We start from the raw sequence: 20775 nt of genomic DNA, 5'->3' as shown, positions 1-20775 counted from the left end.
TGACCTTAGCTGGATGCCAAAAGCCACTTTGTCACTCCCCTCCTCAGCTGGATGGGGAGAGAAAATGTAATGAAAGGCTTGTGGGTGGAGATAAGGATAGGGAGAGATCATTCACTAATTACCATCACAGGCAAATCATACTCAACTTGGGAAGAGTAACTTTATTTTATTGCCAATCAAATCAGAGTAGGGTAATAAGAAATAAAACCAAATCTTAAAAACACCTTCCCTCACCCCTCCCTTCTTCCTGGGCTCAACTTTACTCACAATTTGTCTTTCTCCAGGGGGATGGGGAATGGGAGTTGTGGTCAGTTCATCACCCGTTGTTTCCACCGCTCCTTCCTCCTCAGGGGGAGGACTCCTCACCCTCTTCCCTTGCTCCAGCGTGGGGTCCATCCCAGGAGAGACAGTCCCCCACAAAACCCCTCCAGTGTGAGTCCTTCCCATGGGCTGCAGTTCTTCACAACCTGCTCCAGTGTGGGCTCCTCTCTCCACGGGGCCACAGGTCCTGCCAGGAGCCTGCTCCAGCGTGGGCTTCCCATGGGGTCACAGCCTCCTTCAGGCACCCCCCTGCTCTGCCGTGGGGTCCTCCCCGGGCTGCAGGTGGAATCTGCTCTTCCATGACCCTCCCTGGGTGCAGGGCACGGCTGCCTCACCATGGGCTGCACCGCGGGCTGCAGGGGAATCTCTGCTCCCATGCTGGAGCACCTCCTGCCCCTCCTTCTGCACTGACCTGGGTGTCTGCAGAGCTGTTGCTCTCACGTGTTCTCACTCCTTTCTCTGGTTGCAATTGCTCTCCCACAGTTTTTTTTTTTACCCGTTTCTTAAATACATTATCCCAGAGGCGCTCCCACTGTCACTGACGGGCTCAGCCTTGGCCAGCAGTGGGTCCATCTTGCAGCCAGCTGGCAACGGCTTTATCAGACATGGGGAAGCTTCTAGCAGCTTCTCACAGAAGCCACCCCTGTAGCCCCCCACTACCAAAACCTTCCCACGCAAAGCCAATACACATTTATAAGCAATGGATACTGAAGCTAGGAATTAGGCATTTCTTCTCTCCCAGACCTTCTCCTTTGATGTCCTAGGAAAGTCTGAAATTGCTGGCAGCTTGTTCTGGTGGTGTTACAGACTTGGTCGTTGTATTTGCACAGATGGTGAAAGGATTTTCCAACCAGGCGAGGAAGGCACGCCTGGCAGAGCCTGCAAACCAGGACAAAGAGGACCTGGCACTGTTTGGTCGCTGGCAGACAGAGGAGTATCAGCCACCTATAGCAGTGGATGGAAAGGTAGCAAGGAATGCAGAGGGCTGGTGTTAAAGGAAGGGGTTTGTATGGAGCTGTGGGCTGTATTTTTCCAGAAGTTGCATGTTTCATAGGTGAGATCAGTCAGTAACATCTGGATTCAGGATTAAGAGTTGAGAGGTAACTGTACCCAGGAGGAAATGGTCAACACTTCGCTGAGGCCTTGCTTGCCTGAGGACAAGCAATGAGTGCTAGCAGTGCAGACTGCTAACTTTATCATTTCGTTGACCTAATTTTCCTAGCCTGTGTTTGTTTTGCTAATTCTCTGCATTATAGGCTGAGTAACAAGGCCTGGGCAGAGAACATAGCTAGGAGATAACCATGCAGCTAAAATCTAGGCTTGGGCTTTGTCATGTGAATATTAATTGAATATTGGTGTGGAATGTAACACATCAGAGGAAGGGAGAGTCCCTCAGTAGCAGCAGGGATTTTCACCTCTCTCCAGAGAGCAGGAGTGTCACCATTTCTCTTTAATTTTGCAATAACAGGTTCCTCGGAATGAGTATGGAAATGTCTATCTCTTCCTGCCATCCATGTTACCTGTCGGCTGCGTGCAGCTGAGACTCCCAAATCTGAACAGAGTGGCGCGGAAGTTGGACATTGACTGTGCTCAAGCCATCACTGGATTTGATTTTCATGGCGGCTACTCGCACCCAGTGTACGTAAAGGTGCTTTGTTGCTGCTGACAGATTTTGATGTCCTGCAGAAGTTGTATACCCCGTGTTAAGGAGTACATGTGATGAGTTACTCACTTAGATCCTGGGAGACAGACAGTTCTGTCAGTATTGAGTAGCTTTTGGTTCGGCTGGGTCAGCAGGCATCTGCTCCCTTTCTTTTTTCTTCTAGTAGCTGACAGAGGATTGTGTTCTCCTTCCTAGTACCGATGGCTACGTTGTCTGTGAGGAGTATAAAGAGGTCCTTGTTGCTGCCTGGGAGAATGAACAAGCAGAAATAGAAAAGAAGGAGAAGGAGGTGAGAAGTATTTTTGCAGCTTCCTTACTGCTACATTTATTAAGTAAATTTAATTGAAACTGTGGGCTGTGTAAGCAACAGACACGGAGCCCTGTGACCGTGAGAGGCTAGTGGCATCCCCCAGATGCCCCATTTTGGGCTTGCAGTGGGATGCAGTACAAGTGTGTAGCGATATCTGAAATAGCACACACTCTGGAATAGTTTTCCACAGCTGCTGGGAAAGGAAATTGAGGAATACACAGAGGAAGTTAAAGTTTTGGAGGTGGTTCTGGTGTAATTTACACAGTCAGGGTGCACATTAGAAAGTGACAGTAATTTATATATTTAGCAGATAATTGCACACCAATACATTTTACTCTTAAGAATCCTACTGGCCTATAATCTTTTAATGTGACACATTTAAGTTGGCGTGTTTTTTAATGGCAGTTTAAAATCTTCAAACTTCCATCTTCTGTGGGTGTAAATGCATTGAAACTTACAATAGTAAATTTTTCTCTTTTCAATAACAATCCTGTACAGAAGCGTGAGAAGAGAGCTCTGGGGAATTGGAAGCTGCTGACAAAAGGACTTCTCATCAGAGAGAGACTGAAGCAACGCTACTCCGTCAAGGTATTCTGCATTTCTATTAGTGATTTTTTTTTTTCAGGATGATGTTTCCCTACCAAGAGACTTTTTTCCAGTCTTTCCAATGTGCTGTTTCCAGCTGTAGAGTGTAGAACTTCCAGAGTGCAGTTGCTCAAAAATCTTCTTTCCTATTGTTAGCATGTGACTAGCAACTAATAAAAAAAACTACACCAGAAACTCGATGTGATTATGTTCATGAAGATTCATTATTGTTTAACAAAAGATTAGTGTTTCCCAAAGCATCATTTTTTGGGTATTATTTTTTGTTTCAACATAGCCCCTTCCTAGATTTATTTCTCCAAGCCAAACATGAAGCTAACAAGATGAGAGTGGGCTGCTTTAGAGTCAGATGGTTTAGTTCTTAATCTTTTCCCCATTGAGAAAGGTGAAGAGCATGACCTTTTTCAAGCAGGTTTATTTTTATTCTTCTGTTGTCGAAAATATTTTGCTTGTGTTGAAACAATGCCTGACATCCAGGAATAGAAACACCCTGCTTTGAGTGAGAAGCCCAAACCAGAGCAAGCAACTTTCGTAATGTCGTTAAGTGTGGCTGTGATGGAAGACAAACCCTTTTAGAAAGGGGTAGTCACGAGTGATTTCTAGAGCAACTTTTCCATTTTCATGCCTGTTGTTTCCAGGCTGAGCCATCAGCACACGAGACAGAGAAAGGAGCGGGATTCTCTTCGGATGAAGAAGGAGGTCCGAGTTCAGAGACTGCAATAGAGAATGCAGCCATTTTGTGGCCCCAAAATCGCCAGTTAGAGAAAAAAAAAGAAGAGAAGACAACCAGAAAGAGCAAGCGAGAAAAGAAAGGAGAAGCAGCACAGTTGTTCCCTTTTGAGAAACTGTGATCAGAACAAGCTTTTCTTTGCTGTTTTCAGATGCAAGAACAGTAGTCACAACAAAAGTATCCTTTGCCAGTTAAGGACTTGGTCTTCCTGTGCACTTGTGTTTCTGAGCTATCAGGGACCAACCTAATTCAGTATCAAGAGTTTCTTTTGCTGTCACAGGGAATTAGATTCATCCTTTTATCCTTGGGCTTATGAGAAGCAGATGTGCAGTTGTACCCTCCGAAGAAGATCACTTTGTGCTGTTGGGTCTTTTTGCTCTCTTTTGTATCACTCAGCACTAATAATTCTGTTTTCCAAAGCATTCCTTTCATTAGCACTGTCTTTTCCCCTTTTTCTTTCTACTTTTTCCTGCTTGCTGAGATTTAAGCACGCAGCTGCTATTTAGCAGTCTGTGGTGAGCTGGCCAAAGGATTGCTAACGCCCTCTTCAGTTCATACCTTATCCAAATCAGTGGTGAGCTCTGGTCTTACTGTCTCATCATCACAGAAGGGGAAATACTTCCTCTAAGATGTCAAGAAACATACAATCAAGATTTGGAGGAATCTGAAAATTTACTTTCTAAAGAATACCTGCCTTTTGCAAAAACTGTTTTGGCTTTTCAGCCTACAATCTTCCTTTACTTCCAGAAATCTTTTGCATTAGAAGGGAGAAGCCCTGTCCTCATTTCAAACTTAAGGTTAAATATGTCTTCTTAAGTAATTTGAATATATAAATATTTGTTTCCATTTTGTTTTACCAAGACCATGTGGATGTGTTCTGGAGCAAAACATGTAAAACTGGCTAAGTGTCATCATCAGAAACGAAATTCTCTGAAACCTTGTAAATGTTAGAGCTCTTGTAAATGCTACCCAGTACCTAAGCTTAAAAACTGTTGAGAGAGGAATGTTAAATCTACACTAGCTTTTCCTGCAGTTTTGCAATAGAAATGCTGATCTGTTTTTCACAGTATTTTTATAACTAAATCACACTGACACTGTCTCTTTAAACATAGAGAGGAAAACAGTCTGGACATTGTCACAAAGATTGAAATGCAAGAAAATGGCTTACATTTAATTATATTCAGAAAAAAATCTATTTTTGTACTGTATTTGTAGAACAAAATAAAGTATGGAAAAAGAAGGTGTTGTCCGTTACACCTCCCCTCCAGGCAGCTCATTCTTCTAAGCAGTTCCATTTTCCCAGAAGGACTCAGACAAAGGTAAGAATACACCGTAGTATTTCCAGAAGTCACAAATCAGGTCCCAGGATATCCCAGAGCTGGCTGCTTGCAAAAAGGGTTTAGTTTTTGCTACAGAATTCTAAAGTAACAAAAAAGCAACTTAAGTTGGGGGTTTGGGAAGCAGACACAACCTGTGTATAAGGCTTTAGAAAAATTCTATATCTTGCATGAACTGGTAAAACCGCCGAGGGCACAGAGGATGAAGTTGCTTCTGGATGGGGCGTTGTGCCGACGTGCAGGGTACACCCTGGGGGGACACTGAACGCAAGGGCCCACGTCCAGCTCCTGCCGGTATCGGTCATTTTTTTATCAGCTTAAAATGGGAGCTGGTACCAGCTCTCCCAAAGCAACTCTTGGGACACAGCCCAGATACGTGAAGTTGAGTCCAGTGACTATTTACAGTCGGCAGGGAGAGAGACAATTAACATCTCCAGAGGGCAGGACCCTGCTCCTCAGCTCGGCAGGCAGCCAGCTCTCCTGAGCTAAGCCTGCAAAAGGTGAAAGAGTAAATATTTTTTAAGGGAGGCCAAAGCAGAATGGGAAGATGACTGACAGATCAGGTACGTGTTCGGTCAGATTTTGGTAAGGAAGCAAGAGAAATACTGCTGCTGTTGTTTCTATAGAAACATTGTTTGTGTACATGCAGGGAAAGGGAGCCTTGGCTCTGCCAGCAGCCTGGCCTGGGAAATGTGAAGTTCTTGTCGGTGAAAGGGGTCTGACTTTATTTAGCGTCATTCCTGTGCATGCACTAGTAAGACAAAAGTCTTTAAAGCTGTTGAATGCATAGGTAAACCCCCAGTCTCTTTAAAAATCCAAGAGGCTGTATGCAGTCACGGTGAACCATCATATTTTTCAAATAATCTTATGGAGGGAAGGAAGTTACTATTACTTAAGTAGTCAGTAATGGGGAGTAAAACCATGGTGGGCTGGAATCAGCCTTTCATCCCACAGAGGTACAGAGACCAGACAGCAGCTGTGCTGTTCTTAGGAACTTATTTCCTAAAATGGGGAAATATTTGCACGATAAACCCAACTGCGCGTTTATCTCCAGCAACAGTAGAAAATTAGTTCACGTGGAAGCTACAAACTAATCCTCCATGTACCTGGACACTATTCCTGGACATAAAACATGCAATACTTAAACGTAATAAAAAAGAAGCCTACAGACCAACCTTTTGAAAACTGTATTTTATTAAATATACAAAAGCTCAGCACTTCTGTAGAAAAGTGTATCTTCATCTCTTAATAGAGTAATGCGGGTTAGTCTCCTGCGCACAGCTAAAACAGCAGCCCAACACCTGGTTTTCTCCCCAGTGGAGTGCAATTCTTAATCGGTGGAGCCAAAGTTGGTGTCAGTGAGCAGCAGGAAGAGCACAGCATCACCAACACCTGCCAGCGCTTCCTGGTGCCTTTCACTCACTCCTGCTGTTTTTACCAGCAGAACCGAGCCACGAGACTGAATTGACAACATTCAAATACCAGAAGAACGAAAAAGATTAAGGCTAATCAAGTAATCCTACTTCAAAAAACATCTATGATTTATAACTCAGTACCACTTGTAGGAAACATTTGCTTCTATGTATGTTCAAGTTCCTTTGGTACGGGGAACACGTTTCTCCTGACGGTCACAACTGGATTGCATAAATCAGATTGTTATTTCTGTGCTGAACTGTGTGTACTCGCAGAAAACCCTCTGTAGTGCAGGGAGGGCACATCTGGAAGCCAGACTACGTGGAGAGAGACTTCAAACCAGTACAAGATAGTCTCCAATCTCAAGTACTGGTTGCAGCAGAAATACGTAAACACGAGCCATCACAACACTACAAGAAGGCATTTCTCTAGCGTGATACAAAGCTCAACGTTTAGGTTACTAAAGTCTATGAAATAATCATGCAAAATTGTTTCCATTATTTAATTTCATGGAGGGTGTCCATTGTCCTTACTAAGTGAAATTCAAGAAACAGTATACACAGCAAAAAAGCCCCCAAGTATTTTGAAGAACATCCATTCAATTCTAAAAGTTAGTTTTGTTCAAGGCAGCAGGTTTTTTTAAAAGTTAGTGACCTCCAAGTGTCCCCTTAAGTGCAATCTGAAGTTCAATTTTTGAAATAGCTATGCAATGGTATAGTCCACACTACTGTTTTTGGAGCTTAACCAAGAACAACTTCAGAGACTTTTTAAAAGTTGGGGGAAATCAATGCTTTCTGACAAATCCACCCTACCTTAGAGCACTGCTAACCTGGCCACTCATTATTTCAATTTACTTGGAAAATCCTCAGACCAAAAGCATACATCTTACGTAAGTATTGTATGAAATTTGGCTGTGTTTTTCCTTTGAACAGATACACTTCCACATGCAGCAGCCGAAGGAGTGTACATGACTGCATTTAAGAAAAGGCAGCAGAGGAGGGTTTGTCAGGCAGGTACAACATCTGATCACGGCCCATGGAATGATGCTGGCACTCTCCCTAACACACCACGTGCCCCACTTGTCAGTGAGGACCTGCCCATTCTCAAATCAGGGGGAATTAGCAAATGGCAAGAGGTACAAATCTGCTTGTTCACTCACTTAGAATCAATACAGACACTCCAAAATGCTTTCTTCCCCAGTCAGTGTCACTGAGTTCTTACAAACAGCATCCTACAGTCATATTTTTCATAGATAACGTGTATCAACAACGACATTCCAGCCCCTCCCCGGCTCCCGGCACACACCGCTAACTGTGATAGCCTGCAAGCACGCTGCAGTAACCAGGACAGAAATGCACTTGAGAAGTTTCTAACCAGGATTCAGCACAAAACCCGACCAACCCACCTCCTTCTCACTGCTGCTTCTTTGGCGGAACACGAGATTTTGCAACCACGATGGGAACTACAGAGAGCAACCCGACCAGCAGAGCCCAGAGCGGGCGGTAGAAAAGCCAGGCGATAGAGATGGTCAGGAGCGACAGCGAACTGGCTACGCAGAAGGCAAATGCTTTTAATCCAATGTTAACCAGATCTCTCACAACGGGAAACCAGTCCACTGCAGGAAGAATTAAACAAGGGATAACGTAGTTGACAAGATGATAGTTTAGAAGGAAGTCTTATTCACACCTAGGATTTACGCACTAACTGTTGCAATCAAAAGGCAGACTCAAATTATTTATCCAGAGCACTGGATAAGGCATTTCAGCAGAGTATCCTCAAGGCATTTGATAATTAAGCAACAGCTAAATATATAAGGCAACAGTATCCTCATCTCTTTAGACAGAAAGTAATCCAAAATCAAGTGTGAAGACTTGTCCAAGGCTTGAGAGGCAGAGTCGACTGACAGCCTTGCAGCTATGGAGCGAGTCTAGGGCAGCTGATACAATATGCTAGCACAAAAATTCATTTCTGGCAACAATAAATCTTGCAGTAGCATGTATATAGATTTTAAAAAAAAAAAGTTCTCAGCTGCAAAGCAGATGATAACTTTGATGTCTCAAGTTTATACAAGTTTGAGGCACTGTCCTGCTTTTCTGCAAGTTTTTATTCCAACATTTTTCTGTTAAAAGGATAAGCAAAAACTTTCTTTGCTGTCTGTTCACAGTAGTGTAGAGTAACCAGACACAAAGACATGTTACTATACAACTACTAATTAAGACCTGTCGGGGGGACCACTTGTGTATGGGTGTAGAAAGTAACTGGATTGTAGCACCTTGAGTTAGACTTGAAAGAACCAGCCCAACATGTGCTTTGGCTTTTGATTTGGGTAGGCACTGGGCTGGGATCTTCTGAGACTGGCAACAGATATTTGCATTTATTTTTTTTAATGTTCACAAAGCAACCATCTGGTTCTGGGATCCTGTTTACCTGCAACTGCCTACAGTGACTTTCAGATCAAATCCAATGTGAGTTCAAACGGGATTTCTCCTGACCTCCAAATTAATTAATTGCATATGTGAGCAAGAGAAGACTCTGCAGGGATTAGGATCCTATTTCTAAATCATTTTACCTTTCTGTAAAAAACTTACCTAAAGTGTAAAAGATTCGGGTCATTAGGCTGATGCCTACAAACATTGCCAGCCAGCCTGCTGCACGGAGGGCCCAGGTCTTCATGCTGTTACTCTCGTGCTCCTTCTGAAACACCTCCTGAAAGCAAACACCAATACATGCAGCTTGTTCCTCAATTTCTTTCGAGAGCCCCTTGATTCCAGTGCATTACGAGCAAATCAGAGCCAGCAGTATTTCAGGAGTACAAATTCTCTCACAGAAGATGTATCACAGTTCATTCTGCAGGGTCTTTTTGCACAGTATCGCAGCACACTACAATAGATTTCAAAGCTCAGCACAAGGGAAACCAATGTTTTCCTAAATTAAGAGAGCTAAACAAGCACCGTTCGACACTATAACCACAGGCAGAAAGCACAGGTTTTGCTGCAAATGGATACATTCAACATTACTGCAGAACATAAGACACTAATAAGTAAATGTAATAAAAGGAGGAACGATCTGATTTCACTGTGTGGCCTTTTCTCTCTTCCTCCAAACAATATCCACTGATGGCTGAAGGGTGTATGGAAGAAAGCAAGCAGTATGCTGGGAAGATAAAAGGTATGTGTATATTGGATCGGGCAAAACAAAGCATCTATTTGCAAGAATTCTGAGTAAGATTTTTTCAAAATGGGCTGTGTGCCCCTCTGGCTCTATAAAACATACACACGAAGATGGCTAAGACATAATAAAGCACTTAATGGCAAAAGACGTGTACGACTGCTCGATTACTTGTACATACAAGTACTCTACGAATTATTAATTTGTAGTGAGTTAATTTCCAATGAACTAAAATTCTATCTAATGAAGATTCAGAGCTCACAGCAAAGAGCTGATTCTACTGTTACTCTCAACTCAAAACAAAAAGCCTTTTTAACTGCTTTGGGGAGCTCCTGTAAATTCTTGACATCTGAGAGTTTTGCAGCAGGGCATGAAACAATCATTAATGGAAACAAACCTACTAAAACAAGTAAATGAATCACCAAATTGCTGGAGCATGCAGGATTTATCGGAGCATAATGCTCTGCCTGAAGGTTCTTTCTCAGCTAGAATAGCAATAAACATTTCAAACAAGCCTAAACTCCTGTTATTAGAAGCTGAAGAGGGGATGGTTTGTTTAATTAAAGCCTGATTTTTACTACTTTTACATACGACCTTTTCAAAAGCATGTGCTTGCATGTACAAGTGGGAAACTACAATAGCACAAATAAAAGCAGAATGAGAAGGCACAGAAACAGCCCGTAAAGCAAAGGATGTTCAGCATCAACCCAAGGGGGTTTTCAAAAAGTATAGAGCTACTTTAGCCACGGTTCCTTTTTAAAATTAAAAATACCCATCAGGAATAACTATAGCCAAATTATGTACTGCCAGTGGGCAAAGCACAGAATTTTGCTGCAACACAAAGAACATGCAGAAGCCTGGAAGGCAAACAGGCTATGACGTGTTGTCCTAGAAAAATGAGAGAGAAAAGCCAATGTTTGTATTGGGTATCTCCTCCCCTAGAGCAGGTCTGAAGGAGAAAGAGAGCTTATTCCCCTCCTGCTTCTGCACTACCATCTCCAGTTTTAACCCTTCAGTAGCACAGTGCGGTCTCTCACCTCCGCAGAGAGGTCCCCAGGGTACAGAATTTGTAGGATATCTCCAGACTTGGTATGATATGGAACCAGCTGATCGCCGCGCTGGCGAGCAATCACAGTCACCTTGGAAGGGAGGGAAAAATATTTACTGGTTACTGAGTTGGGAACAGAGTTTGCAAAATACAGAAACAGGTGAAGACTCACCTTATCAGCAGAGCCCAAATGGGGGTCATCTCCACTCAGACCTGCATAGAAGAACGAGACACGAAGGTCTCCTACCTACAAATGAGAATATTGGAAGTCAAGAAAGATTTCTTTGCAGAGAATCACAGGAAAGAGAACTCTGCGTGGGAACACCCTTTATGTATCAACACTTTTTCTGAACATTTACGTCAAGGCAGAGGATACCCAGAATGATTTCCAAGCTGCACTTTTTTCAGGCCTAGCTGATAGCCGAAACAGGATAGCTCAAAAGCTGTTTTGCAATACCCCCTCTGATTTACCTGCAGGAACACATTGACATCAATGAGATCCTACGTTCATCCCTTGTTGTTTCATCTCATGGCAGAGAAGGGCAGCAGCACAAGCTGACAATAAACTATTTCACTGTAATCAGTTCAGTACAGCAGGGCAGAGGCAGAACCCACCTCCCAGCACCATTTTGTGTATTTCCATTTAAAAGCGTGGCAGACTCGACAAAACGGCAGACAAAGAAGCAGGATCAGAAGCTTCCTACAAGAGAAGCACCATGCTGAAGGACTGTACTAAGGGTGTCATCCTATGTGATGGTTTGCACTCCAATTTCTACATATTCAAATAAAAATGGGACACGCCCCAACTTTATTTTCCACATAATAGTAATCACTGGTTCAGTGTATCTTTCTCGTCTTACTTCTGGACGCCTGGGGTTGTCACTGTGGTAAAAGTAATCTCCTCCTCGGGTAACATCAGCATGTGGATCCTCAAGGTTTGACAAACTCAACTGCTTGAAGTCATCAATTTTCTCCACAAGACCTAAGCAGAACAAAGAATCTCAGGTCTGGTGTCTTAACTTGGAACAGCCAATTTGCTGGCTCGCTTCCTGATTATCACTTGAAACAACCACACTGTGGAAAGAACCAAAGTCCACTGCTGATGCAGCAGCAGACACAAAGTGACCACAGAGCAATCCTTACCCTTGGAAAGAACAAAGCTGCCAACCTGGACATTAGGAGAAACAGCAGTGAAAGACTCCACAGCCATGGCACTGAGGAACAGAGAGAGTCCCTGATTAGTCCCAGAATTATGATCAAACTCTTGATTTGCAGCATGTAACACACAGCACATAAAAGGTACTATGTCAAACATGAGGAGAAACTCAAAGAGCTAAATGGCTGTCATGATGTGAAAACAAATCCAGCAAGAAACTGTGTCCAGCCTTCAGAGTGTTGGAGCCATTAAAATGAGTTAAGACAAGACTGTTTCATCCCTTGGCTTGACCTTCCATTCACACTGCAGGATTTAACTATTTTTTTCTGTACTGAACCTATAATGGGCTGAAATGGAGGTCAGCTCTTAGGAAGCTGTTCAGTGGCAACACAGAGGTTTTGAGTGACAATGAACTATTCCCATTCCTGGATGAATTCCTGCAGCATTTAACTACACTCATAAACACACTATTTCTAGCCTGAATTTATTTAGCTTCTGCTCTCAACTGCTAGATCTTACCTGCTAAATTAAGAAACCTTGATCATAAACCTTCTCCATATAAAGGTACTTCCACATTCTGGCCAAGTTAATTAAATTCCAAACTCAGGAATCCTTTAGTTACAGACTTGACTTCATTCGTGTAAGTAGTACTACTAGAATCTCCTTGGCAGTAAACAACAGATTTTATTTTCACAAATGTCTAAGTTGCATAAAAAGATAAGATGGGTGGACAGAAGGAAGAAGATGTATAGTACACACTTAAAACAGAGTCTCATTAATGCTAGGCATGAATTCTAAAGTTCAGCATGCCTGTATACGCCGTGCTGTCTCACGTCTCACGCAAGGATCCAGCAGTTATGCTCAGTCTTCTTGGTTTGTACCAACACACTCAGATGAAACGTTCTTAGCTGCAGCATTTTTTAAATTAGGTAGTGCAATAGCACTAAATAAAATATGTTTCTTACTCTCAGTTGGAGATTTGCATTTACTGGAGAAGGCTTAGAGAATTTTCATTAACAAAAAGGTGTTCATGGGGAGGACAGACAAAGCAGGTATGTCATCTGTGCATCCTTTTTTCCATTGTCTCTCGTCTAAACAAGTCTGCTAGTTGGGACTTATAATCAAAAACACATAGATCTTTGCTTTCCTTCCTTAACTAGTACTTCTAAATAAAGGGCAATGTATTTGGATGAGCCCACAGAACCAAAACAAAGTTCTGAAGATTTTGAAGAGCTCAAACTTTTATTGAAATCCTGGTCCTACTATCTCGCCAGCTGTATTTTTCACTCGCACATGATGGTTTTTTGCCAGATGGCATCCTGCAACCTAAGGAACCAAGCAGGTGCTGTGGGAATGACAAGCATGCTAAAACTTAGCATTAAACGTGGCACGTTGTAGTGTAACTACAATGCTGCAGATGAGAGATTAAGCAAATTATATACAGGCGATTGCCACAAATAGCCCTGTGAGCTCATGCATGCTAGCTTAGAAAAAGCAGCATACAAGTGGTGTGACAACCTCATGGGATACCTGCTATTCTAACCCTGTACTTGTAACAGAAGAAAGAATTAGTAATAGACTGCACTAGCAGACCATAAAAGTCAGCAAGGAACCATTCAAGTTGTCCTATATGGAGACCACATGGTCCAGAGGTAATACAATCACAGCCTGACGTCCAGGCATCACTAATGGATGGCTTAATTCTGGTTCCGCCAGGCACCTCTGAACTCTCTCTAACTTCTCTATGCCTTAGTTCTCCCAGCTACCAAAACACCAACAGTTTCCATCTACTTCACTGTGTCCCGAGGATTAGTCATTTAGCTCTCATCTTGCATCAGATACAGTGACAGAATCCAGAGGCAGTGCACCAGGTGGTAAATTACCTAGGGTTTTTGTGTCCAATTTCTCGATCAAAGTTTCTGCTGTTCACAACTTCTGATTTCCACTCAGTATCTAGAGAAAATGATATAAAGGTTGAGGAAAAGACAGGAAGAAATGCCACTCATCTTAGTTACTGAAGACACCTCCCAAACAATTAATCAGTTCTAAGTTACACTTCTAGTAATACTATTTACCCCAAGTTATGTGTTTGATAGTCTGGACTGACACTTTAATCCACCCTCCTAGCATCTTAACAAGGAATGGCAGGATTTAGGAAAAAAAAGAATTTCAGGGATAAAATTGTAACTCAACTTTGCACAGTGGGAGCTTTGCTGTTGGCATCTTCCATGATCAGGCTTTGATTCCTGGCTCCACTCTTTGGGAATAATCTGGTTTTGTGAGGAAAACTCGCAAGCTCTGCTGGAACTAGCAGTTTTCAGTTCAGTGAAGCAACAGATAGAGATGGTACCTGCATGTGCCACTGTCAAAAATGCATAATGCTGCCTTTGTTTGGGCCAGAGCAGCTTTCCCACATCCCCAGAACAGACTCCAGTAGGTTCCTTATAACTCCTACAAAACTAGAGTCTTCTTTTGAGCAGCTTCCATATTAAATATAGCTTGCTCTGCTTCCATGAAGGAGTAGAGAGAAAGGAAAGGGAGTTTGGTTAAACAGTGAAGTAGGTATCGTTGTAAAGGATATTCTGGTGTATTGGGTACATGGCAAGATTCTGGTAGAGGAGGGTAGGGGGGTGCTGCAGGGTGGTCTCTGTGGGAAGAGGTCAGAGGCTGCCCTGGGTTGGACACAGCTGGCTCCACATCCAACCACTGCAAGCCACAGCTGAGCCCATCAGCAAAGTCTGGGGCACTTCTGTGAAACCATTTGTAAGAAAGGGCAGAAAAAAGGGGAAAGGAGGGAACAAAAAGGAGTAACAAACAACAGAGGGAACACCAAAGTCAGAGGAGGAGGTGCTCCACAGCAGAGCAGATATTCACTGCAACATGGGGAGAGTCCATTCTAGAGCAGGGGAAAAGTGTGAGAAGGAAAGAGTGGCAGAGAGAAACCATGATGTACTGACTGTAAACCTACCCCACCCCCTGCACCTCTCACTGCCCCACTAAAGGGAGTGAGTGTAACCTGTGGCGAGAACAAAGGCAGGGGGGCAAGGGGAGAGGACTCCGGAGCAAAGCTGTTAAGCTTGGGAAAGGGTGAGAGCAAATGTGTTTTGCCAACACCCTAATCAGTAACTAAATATTAGTTTTCATTGACAATTAAGTTATTTTTCCCCAAGTTGAGTCTGTTTTGCCCATGATGGTAACTGGTAAGAAATCTCCCTATCTTTATTTCAACTCACAAGCTCTCTCATGACTGTTCTTCCCAATCTCTTTCCCAGTCCTGCAGAGGGGCAGAGGAAGCAAGCAGCTGTGCGGGCCCTCGGCTGCCAGCCAAGGCTAACCCACCACATCTAATAATACACAGACTTTTACTGGACACAATCCATCAATCTTGAGAGGGCAGCTGTTGTTTTAAATGGCATTTTGTTTTTGTTCCCTGCCACTGTAAGGCTGTTTTTCACAGCTTTCAACCACTAGCTTTGCTCCTTATGTATCTCCATACTGCAGGGTCCCATGCTTCACTGACCTGGGGTATTTTTATGATCACACCCAGAAACTGCTGCACACTCACGTTGCACATCCATGTGCTTTAATCAGAGATAAATGAAGCACAGAGACCAATCTCCAGATATATGATGACTCAAGAGTATTTTTCTGCCACTGGGTAGAGCAGAATAATGCTCTCAGTTCTGCTCCTGCCAAAAAAGCATTTGGCAAAAGCCACAGCACACATCAGAAGGTGCTGGTGGTTTTCATTAGATGGTATCAACACCTAAACAGATTTTCAACAGGCTGTCTTACAGGCTGGAGCTACACTGTTCTTCCCTCTCTATTCTCTTCTGCTCATGCCTGACATACGCCCAATTACTCTGCTTGTGAAGAGCAACCCCAGGCATAGCTTTGAACACACTCCCATCTCTGCCCATCTCCTGTCACTGAGGACCTTATGGGTCCTATTCCCGCAGCACCTTATCCCTGAAAGGTGCTTTGAACCCCCAGGAGTTCCAAGACAAGACTTTCTGTAGTAGTTGCTTGCTAACAGCACACCTCCTTTCACCTCAGTTACCTCAAGAAAGGCAGATCCTCCCACCTGTTTAGGAAACAGAATTTTTGCTTATTTCTTCAAATTCCTTTCCTTTCTTTCCCAACAGGAAAATACAGGGTTTACAACAAAAATCAAAATACACACACATAAAAGTCCAAAGTTACATCCATAAATGAAAAGGGACTTTCTGTTGATCAACTTACTGTATGAATACTTCGTCTCTTTCTTAATCTCACCATTCTCTTCATATTCCCTGCAGAGAAAATGGGTGGGATGAGAACCAAAACAGTGCACACACACCCCTGCTCAGGGCAGAATACACTTTACAAATGGAATGCACAGACAGCTCACTGGCAACACAAACTTATCTTTACAAGCAAACTAACTCTTCTCTGAACTACCTATTCTGAAGTCACAGGTTCTCTGTACAAGGAGAAAACTGCAGAAAACATATGTATGACACAAAAGACAGTTGGAACATGAGTTCTGTGGAGTCAGACCCACATAATAGCTAACAACTTTTATACCACTGTCAGCTGAATTGTTATTAAATGTTTTTCCCCTTCTGCTTGCAACTATTAGCAGAGTAGCTAACACCTCATTACTATTTTATAAATCCCCTTAAAAAGGTACCTAGGCTGCAATATTGCCTATTATAAACTAATCTGAGTGTCTCTCAAGCAACTAAATTTTGCAGTTTACTTTCACAGCTAGAAATTAATGTTGGCTTCTGATTATTGAGGATAGCAATCTTCTAAAAATCGAGAAATTATGTCTTGGTTTAATTAAGTACTTCAGTTTGCACACGTATGAAGTACTAAAGAAATGAAGATATTTCCCTCAGTCACATGCCAAAAAGTCTCAAGTGTCCACAAGTCTGAGAAAAGAATCTGACTTCTAGATTTAATGGGATACAATAGGATTTTTTAATTGCTTTAAAATATTCTAGTGTATGTTAGGCTGTAGGCATCAACCACGCAGTTTTTACATCAATGGGTTTATCAGAGCTTATTCTGAAATTCATAACTGAAATTGTTGAGTTCACTTTTCTAACAAAGGCTAGGAGCCCTTTGGGAGATTAAAAAAAACACCAAAACCAACTGACCAACCAAAAAAACCCAACAAGTAAACCATTGTTGTTGTGGAAGAAAGGAAGATAGCCAAGGGAAAACATGCTGAAGTTTCTGGATTCAGCAAAAATCTTTTTGTATTTCCTTTTAGAGGACAGGAAAAAAAATTGGCTTGAGAGTCCATGAACAGATTTTAGAGAATGGCAGCAGGACAGGCTTAGCAGATGCAGGGAAAAAAAAAAGAATTATGAATTCTATTTGAAAAGATTCAGGACAAAGTATTTTGGGACAATGGTTTTGATTCTGCTAATCAACTAGCAGGGAGGGAGTATTATGAGGGTGGAGTTACAAAAATTGTGATGGGCAGAAAGTACGTCAATAAATAAATAAAAGAAGCTTTAGGAACATTATAAAAAATAGAAATCAACTGAGTCTATGGGAAAAACATGAGGTTTGTTTTGGTTTTTTTTCCATATGCTGGTAAAGATCTTTGAATTCCGTTGACAACACACATGACAGAAAATAGATCAATGGGCTCTGAGGTGGCCCAGCATCAGACAAAAATAATGAAAACAAAATACCACAGCTGCAGCACGGAGGCCAAGAAACCTCATATGAAGTTATATAAAATCAGAAAGTGGAAACATTTGATAAAGGCCTTGGATGTTACCCAGATTTTAACAGATGCAAATTCTGCAGCACTGACCATCTCGGACCTGACATCTCCAATGAAATTGAAGTGATTCTAAAAAAACCCAAGAGCTCTAGAATTCTCCTGCCATAAAGACTGACTTTTTTTTTTCTTTGGGGAGAAAAAAGCAATGGGATCCTGTTAATACAACAGCTTTATAAATAACTTTTAAAGATTACTTTCACTTACGTGGAATCTTCATATTCTACCCATTGGTACATTTCCACGTTACGCTTAAGTTTGACAGCCTGGATGGAGAGCCCATAGCTGGGATCAAACAAAGGCTATTTAAAAATTAAAAAAAATACAAGTCAGTATAAATGCTGTACCTTACAAACTCCAAGACTGTGTACTTTCATTATCAAACCCATTTACATACCTTACTGTACATAGTTAGTACTATGTTACACACAGTTGAATATAGAATAAATGTTATGAAAGACAAAAAGGAGCATCTCTTTCTATCACTGATAAATCTGACCTAAAGAATCATCATCCAGAATTATTGCCATAGTGAAGAATCAAACCAGAAATGCTGGCTAATGGTATGCAGGCTTAACTGTTTAAACCAGGGGGAGATTTTATTTGCGGGGAAGACACCGTGCTGCGTTACCATGCAGGCTGACCACGGAAAATGACATCGCTACCGAAAACTCAGAACTTGCAGAGCCTCTGTGCTGCAAGAGCCTGAAGACTTTACAATATCACGAATACACAACAGGTTCCCCATACAAAGAGGGACTGAAATTACCCACCAAAGGCAGTGGGAGGGTAAGCACAGCTAGAGGTAGCATCTTGCTTGGGAGTAGGGAGACCAAGGCTGTACAGCATCTCCCTGATTTTGGCCCAAGAAAAGTTTGGGTGGTAGCCAGCAATGCTTACACAGGAGAGAAGCTACATGTCTTCCCCCTGGATATCAAACATAATTTTAGTTGGCAAAGACCTTTCCTTCTCTCCAAGCTTGAAATAGTCCTATCTTCAAGATGCCACTTTACTTACCTTAGATGTACTCAGAGCGCCAGCTAAGTGCACCAATCTCCCTTCATTCTGCTGAGACACACTGTGGATGTTATCAAGAGGGATCACGAGAGAAAGTCCCTCATCAAGAGATTTGGCTGTCCTTAAAGCTCGTCCCTGCCATCAAGAAAAGCAAAATCAAGTTGTGGAGAATCAATGGTACAGCAGTATTTTGTGAAAAAGGTTAGCAGACAGGTGATCTGAAGCCCACAAGTAATGCTTGTATATTCAGCCTCAAGTCATATTCCTGAAACACGCTTTTACTTCTACCTCTCTTTCTCTGGCTGACCGAGTTTGGGGCAGTACTTCTCACCCAAGCAGCGTGACCATTAACATTGACTAAGCTCCTCAAACACACAGAGGTTATTCCTACAGGGGTCTAAAATTATCGCGCTTCACCTTTACCTTGTTCGTTGGTCATGAGTAACTGCAAAAATTATGTCAATTATGGTCCTTTTTCCATAGACACATACTTGGCAGAAGTTTTCCTTACCTTACCATCATGTTATGGTGTGGCTTTTCCTGCAAAGTCACCAAAATTGGGAGTAGTTCTCTTTCCTCTTGTAAAGGTATAAGAGGAAGTCTTAGGTAAAAATTCACAGAATTCTGCTCCCCCACTCCAAAATTGCCAAAAGCATGTACCTTTGCAATGGTAGAGTGTTAGGATTCCCTGCTTACTTTAATTATTTTTTTCAATCTAAAACCAAGACATAAAGTAACACTGAGAATAATTAACACTCTCAATTTTGCAACATGGAGCATGAATTCCTTTAACACAATTATAACAACATTAGCAATGAGGACCCCGTGTTATCCCAAGAAAAGAAGACGACCGGAATGTGGCTGGCTCATACCACCCTCTTTCAATAATACTACAGCCTGTTTCTGCATCAGCTCACAAGTTGTGGATCGTATCTCTCATCATACACTGCCCCTGTCTCTACCATGCTCAGTTCTATAGAAACACTATCGGTCACCCTGTGATTTCATTCTTCGTTATATCCCAAGCACAAGCACCAGGCTCTCCAGACAGTGCCCTCTTCTCACGAATGAAGTAATAGAGCTTTAACATGACCATTTTATTAAGCCTATAAATGCAAAACTAGTTGAATTTCACCTCAACTGAGACATTTTAAAGCTGTGCATAAACACTGACAGTATTTTACTTACTTCATTTGTAAAAAGAAGGTAGAAAGACAGAAGAAATGTCACAAGTCCCATCAACATGCCTCCAGAAGTCTCGCTGAGCCTCTCCAGGAACCCTGGTTTGGACTCACTTGTGATTTTAACATGTTCTTTTCTGCTGCCCGTGTCAGAGAACTGTTAGAGAGAATCCAAAAAATGCAATATTGGTGTAAAAGGGGAAGGCATTCTCTTTCCAAATAGGTGTTTTAGCTTTGTTAATACTGCTGCTCTACAGAGTAGCACCTCCTGCCTTGGACCAAAACCTTCCCACACTTATTAAATGTCTCACTACGCTTTTGATACTAGAAATACAGTAAATAAGCCCAATGGAAAAAACAGTTGCTACTATAGTGGTTCCACACATTCCTTCAAGCTTTCTTCAGTCTGTTTCTAGGTTCCCTATTTGGTGTCCACACCCTGCATTCAGGCCATGACAAATTGAGTAATACTCCTGAATTCCAGACCAGCTAAAACATAGCTATAAATAACAAGTTACAATTTAGCTCACCAGTGGTGAGTGCCTGCATACTTTAAAAGAATTGCATCTAGAGCAAGGAGAAGAGATAGCTTAAAACAAAATTGCTGTCCCTGTCCTAGCCAGTGCCACATTAAAGCAAGGCAGCCCAGGGGTTTATCTGTACGTACGCTGGCTGTGGGGAATAACCCAGGAGTAACTTCAGATTAGCACAGGCGGCCAAGCGAGCAGGTGAGACTTCCCTTTTGCTCACCTCGAGATCCCGGGCGAGATGTGACAGCGGCCCCTCCGCTGCACAGGGCCCCTCGCCTCAGACAGGCCACCCCAGGGGGAACAGCCGGAGCGAGAACGGGCCGACCCGAGGCAACGCCACACGCAGCGCGGAGCAACGGCAGGACCAGCCCGAGCAGAACTTACATTCCTCGACATCTTGAACCTTTTGCTCCCGCCGGGTGCCCACCCCGAAGCCGCCGCAAGAGCCGCGCAGCCTCAACCGCCCGCCGCCGCCGCGCTCGCCCTCCCCCTCAGGCCTCCCCGGTCTTCCCGCCC

General features: G+C 42.8%; 2 protein-coding genes and 1 long non-coding RNA gene across 5 annotated transcripts in view; 1 reads left to right on the top strand and 2 right to left on the bottom strand.

Moving 5' to 3' along the window:
* The window catches only part of LOC141947621 (uncharacterized), a 4838-nt gene extending 3607 nt beyond the window's left edge, over positions 1-1231 (bottom strand). Inside the window, exon 1 of the long non-coding RNA XR_012630215.1 lies at positions 268-1231. This is a non-coding gene — a long non-coding RNA (uncharacterized LOC141947621). The remainder of the gene's footprint in view (positions 1-267) is intronic.
* XPC (XPC complex subunit, DNA damage recognition and repair factor) overlaps positions 1-4867 on the top strand; it is a 13489-nt gene extending 8622 nt beyond the window's left edge. For both annotated transcript variants that reach the window (XM_074878873.1, XM_074878872.1), the window contains exons 12-16: positions 1152-1286; positions 1790-1959; positions 2180-2273; positions 2793-2882; positions 3536-4867. In XM_074878873.1, the coding sequence (XP_074734974.1) occupies positions 1152-1286; positions 1790-1959; positions 2180-2273; positions 2793-2882; positions 3536-3748 (702 nt within the window). In that variant the 3' untranslated portion in view covers positions 3749-4867. The remainder of the gene's footprint in view (positions 1-1151; positions 1287-1789; positions 1960-2179; positions 2274-2792; positions 2883-3535) is intronic.
* TMEM43 (transmembrane protein 43) lies at positions 2130-20775 on the bottom strand. 2 transcript variants are annotated; one of them, XM_074878875.1, is made up of 13 exons: positions 20644-20775; positions 19737-19886; positions 18549-18683; positions 17739-17833; positions 15992-16041; positions 13633-13702; positions 11737-11807; positions 11454-11575; positions 10766-10840; positions 10583-10684; positions 8966-9083; positions 7783-7992; positions 2130-2230 (listed from the first exon to the last, which is right to left on the bottom strand). In XM_074878875.1, exons 1-12 carry the CDS (start codon positions 20653-20655, stop codon positions 7790-7792), a joined length of 1203 nt encoding a protein of 400 aa, XP_074734976.1. In that variant the 5' UTR covers positions 20656-20775; the 3' UTR covers positions 2130-2230; positions 7783-7789. The 2 variants fall into 2 exon arrangements, with proteins under 2 accessions (XP_074734976.1, XP_074734975.1); XM_074878874.1 differs by lacking the exon at positions 2130-2230 and having other exon boundaries at positions 6141-7992.

Source organism: Strix uralensis, chromosome 10 (genome assembly GCF_047716275.1).
Source record: "Strix uralensis isolate ZFMK-TIS-50842 chromosome 10, bStrUra1, whole genome shotgun sequence".
In the NCBI taxonomy this organism is placed as follows: Eukaryota; Metazoa; Chordata; class Aves; order Strigiformes; family Strigidae; genus Strix; species Strix uralensis.
The sequence above is the reverse complement of the archived record's forward strand: the minus strand, read 5'-3'. Positions and strand labels throughout refer to the sequence as shown.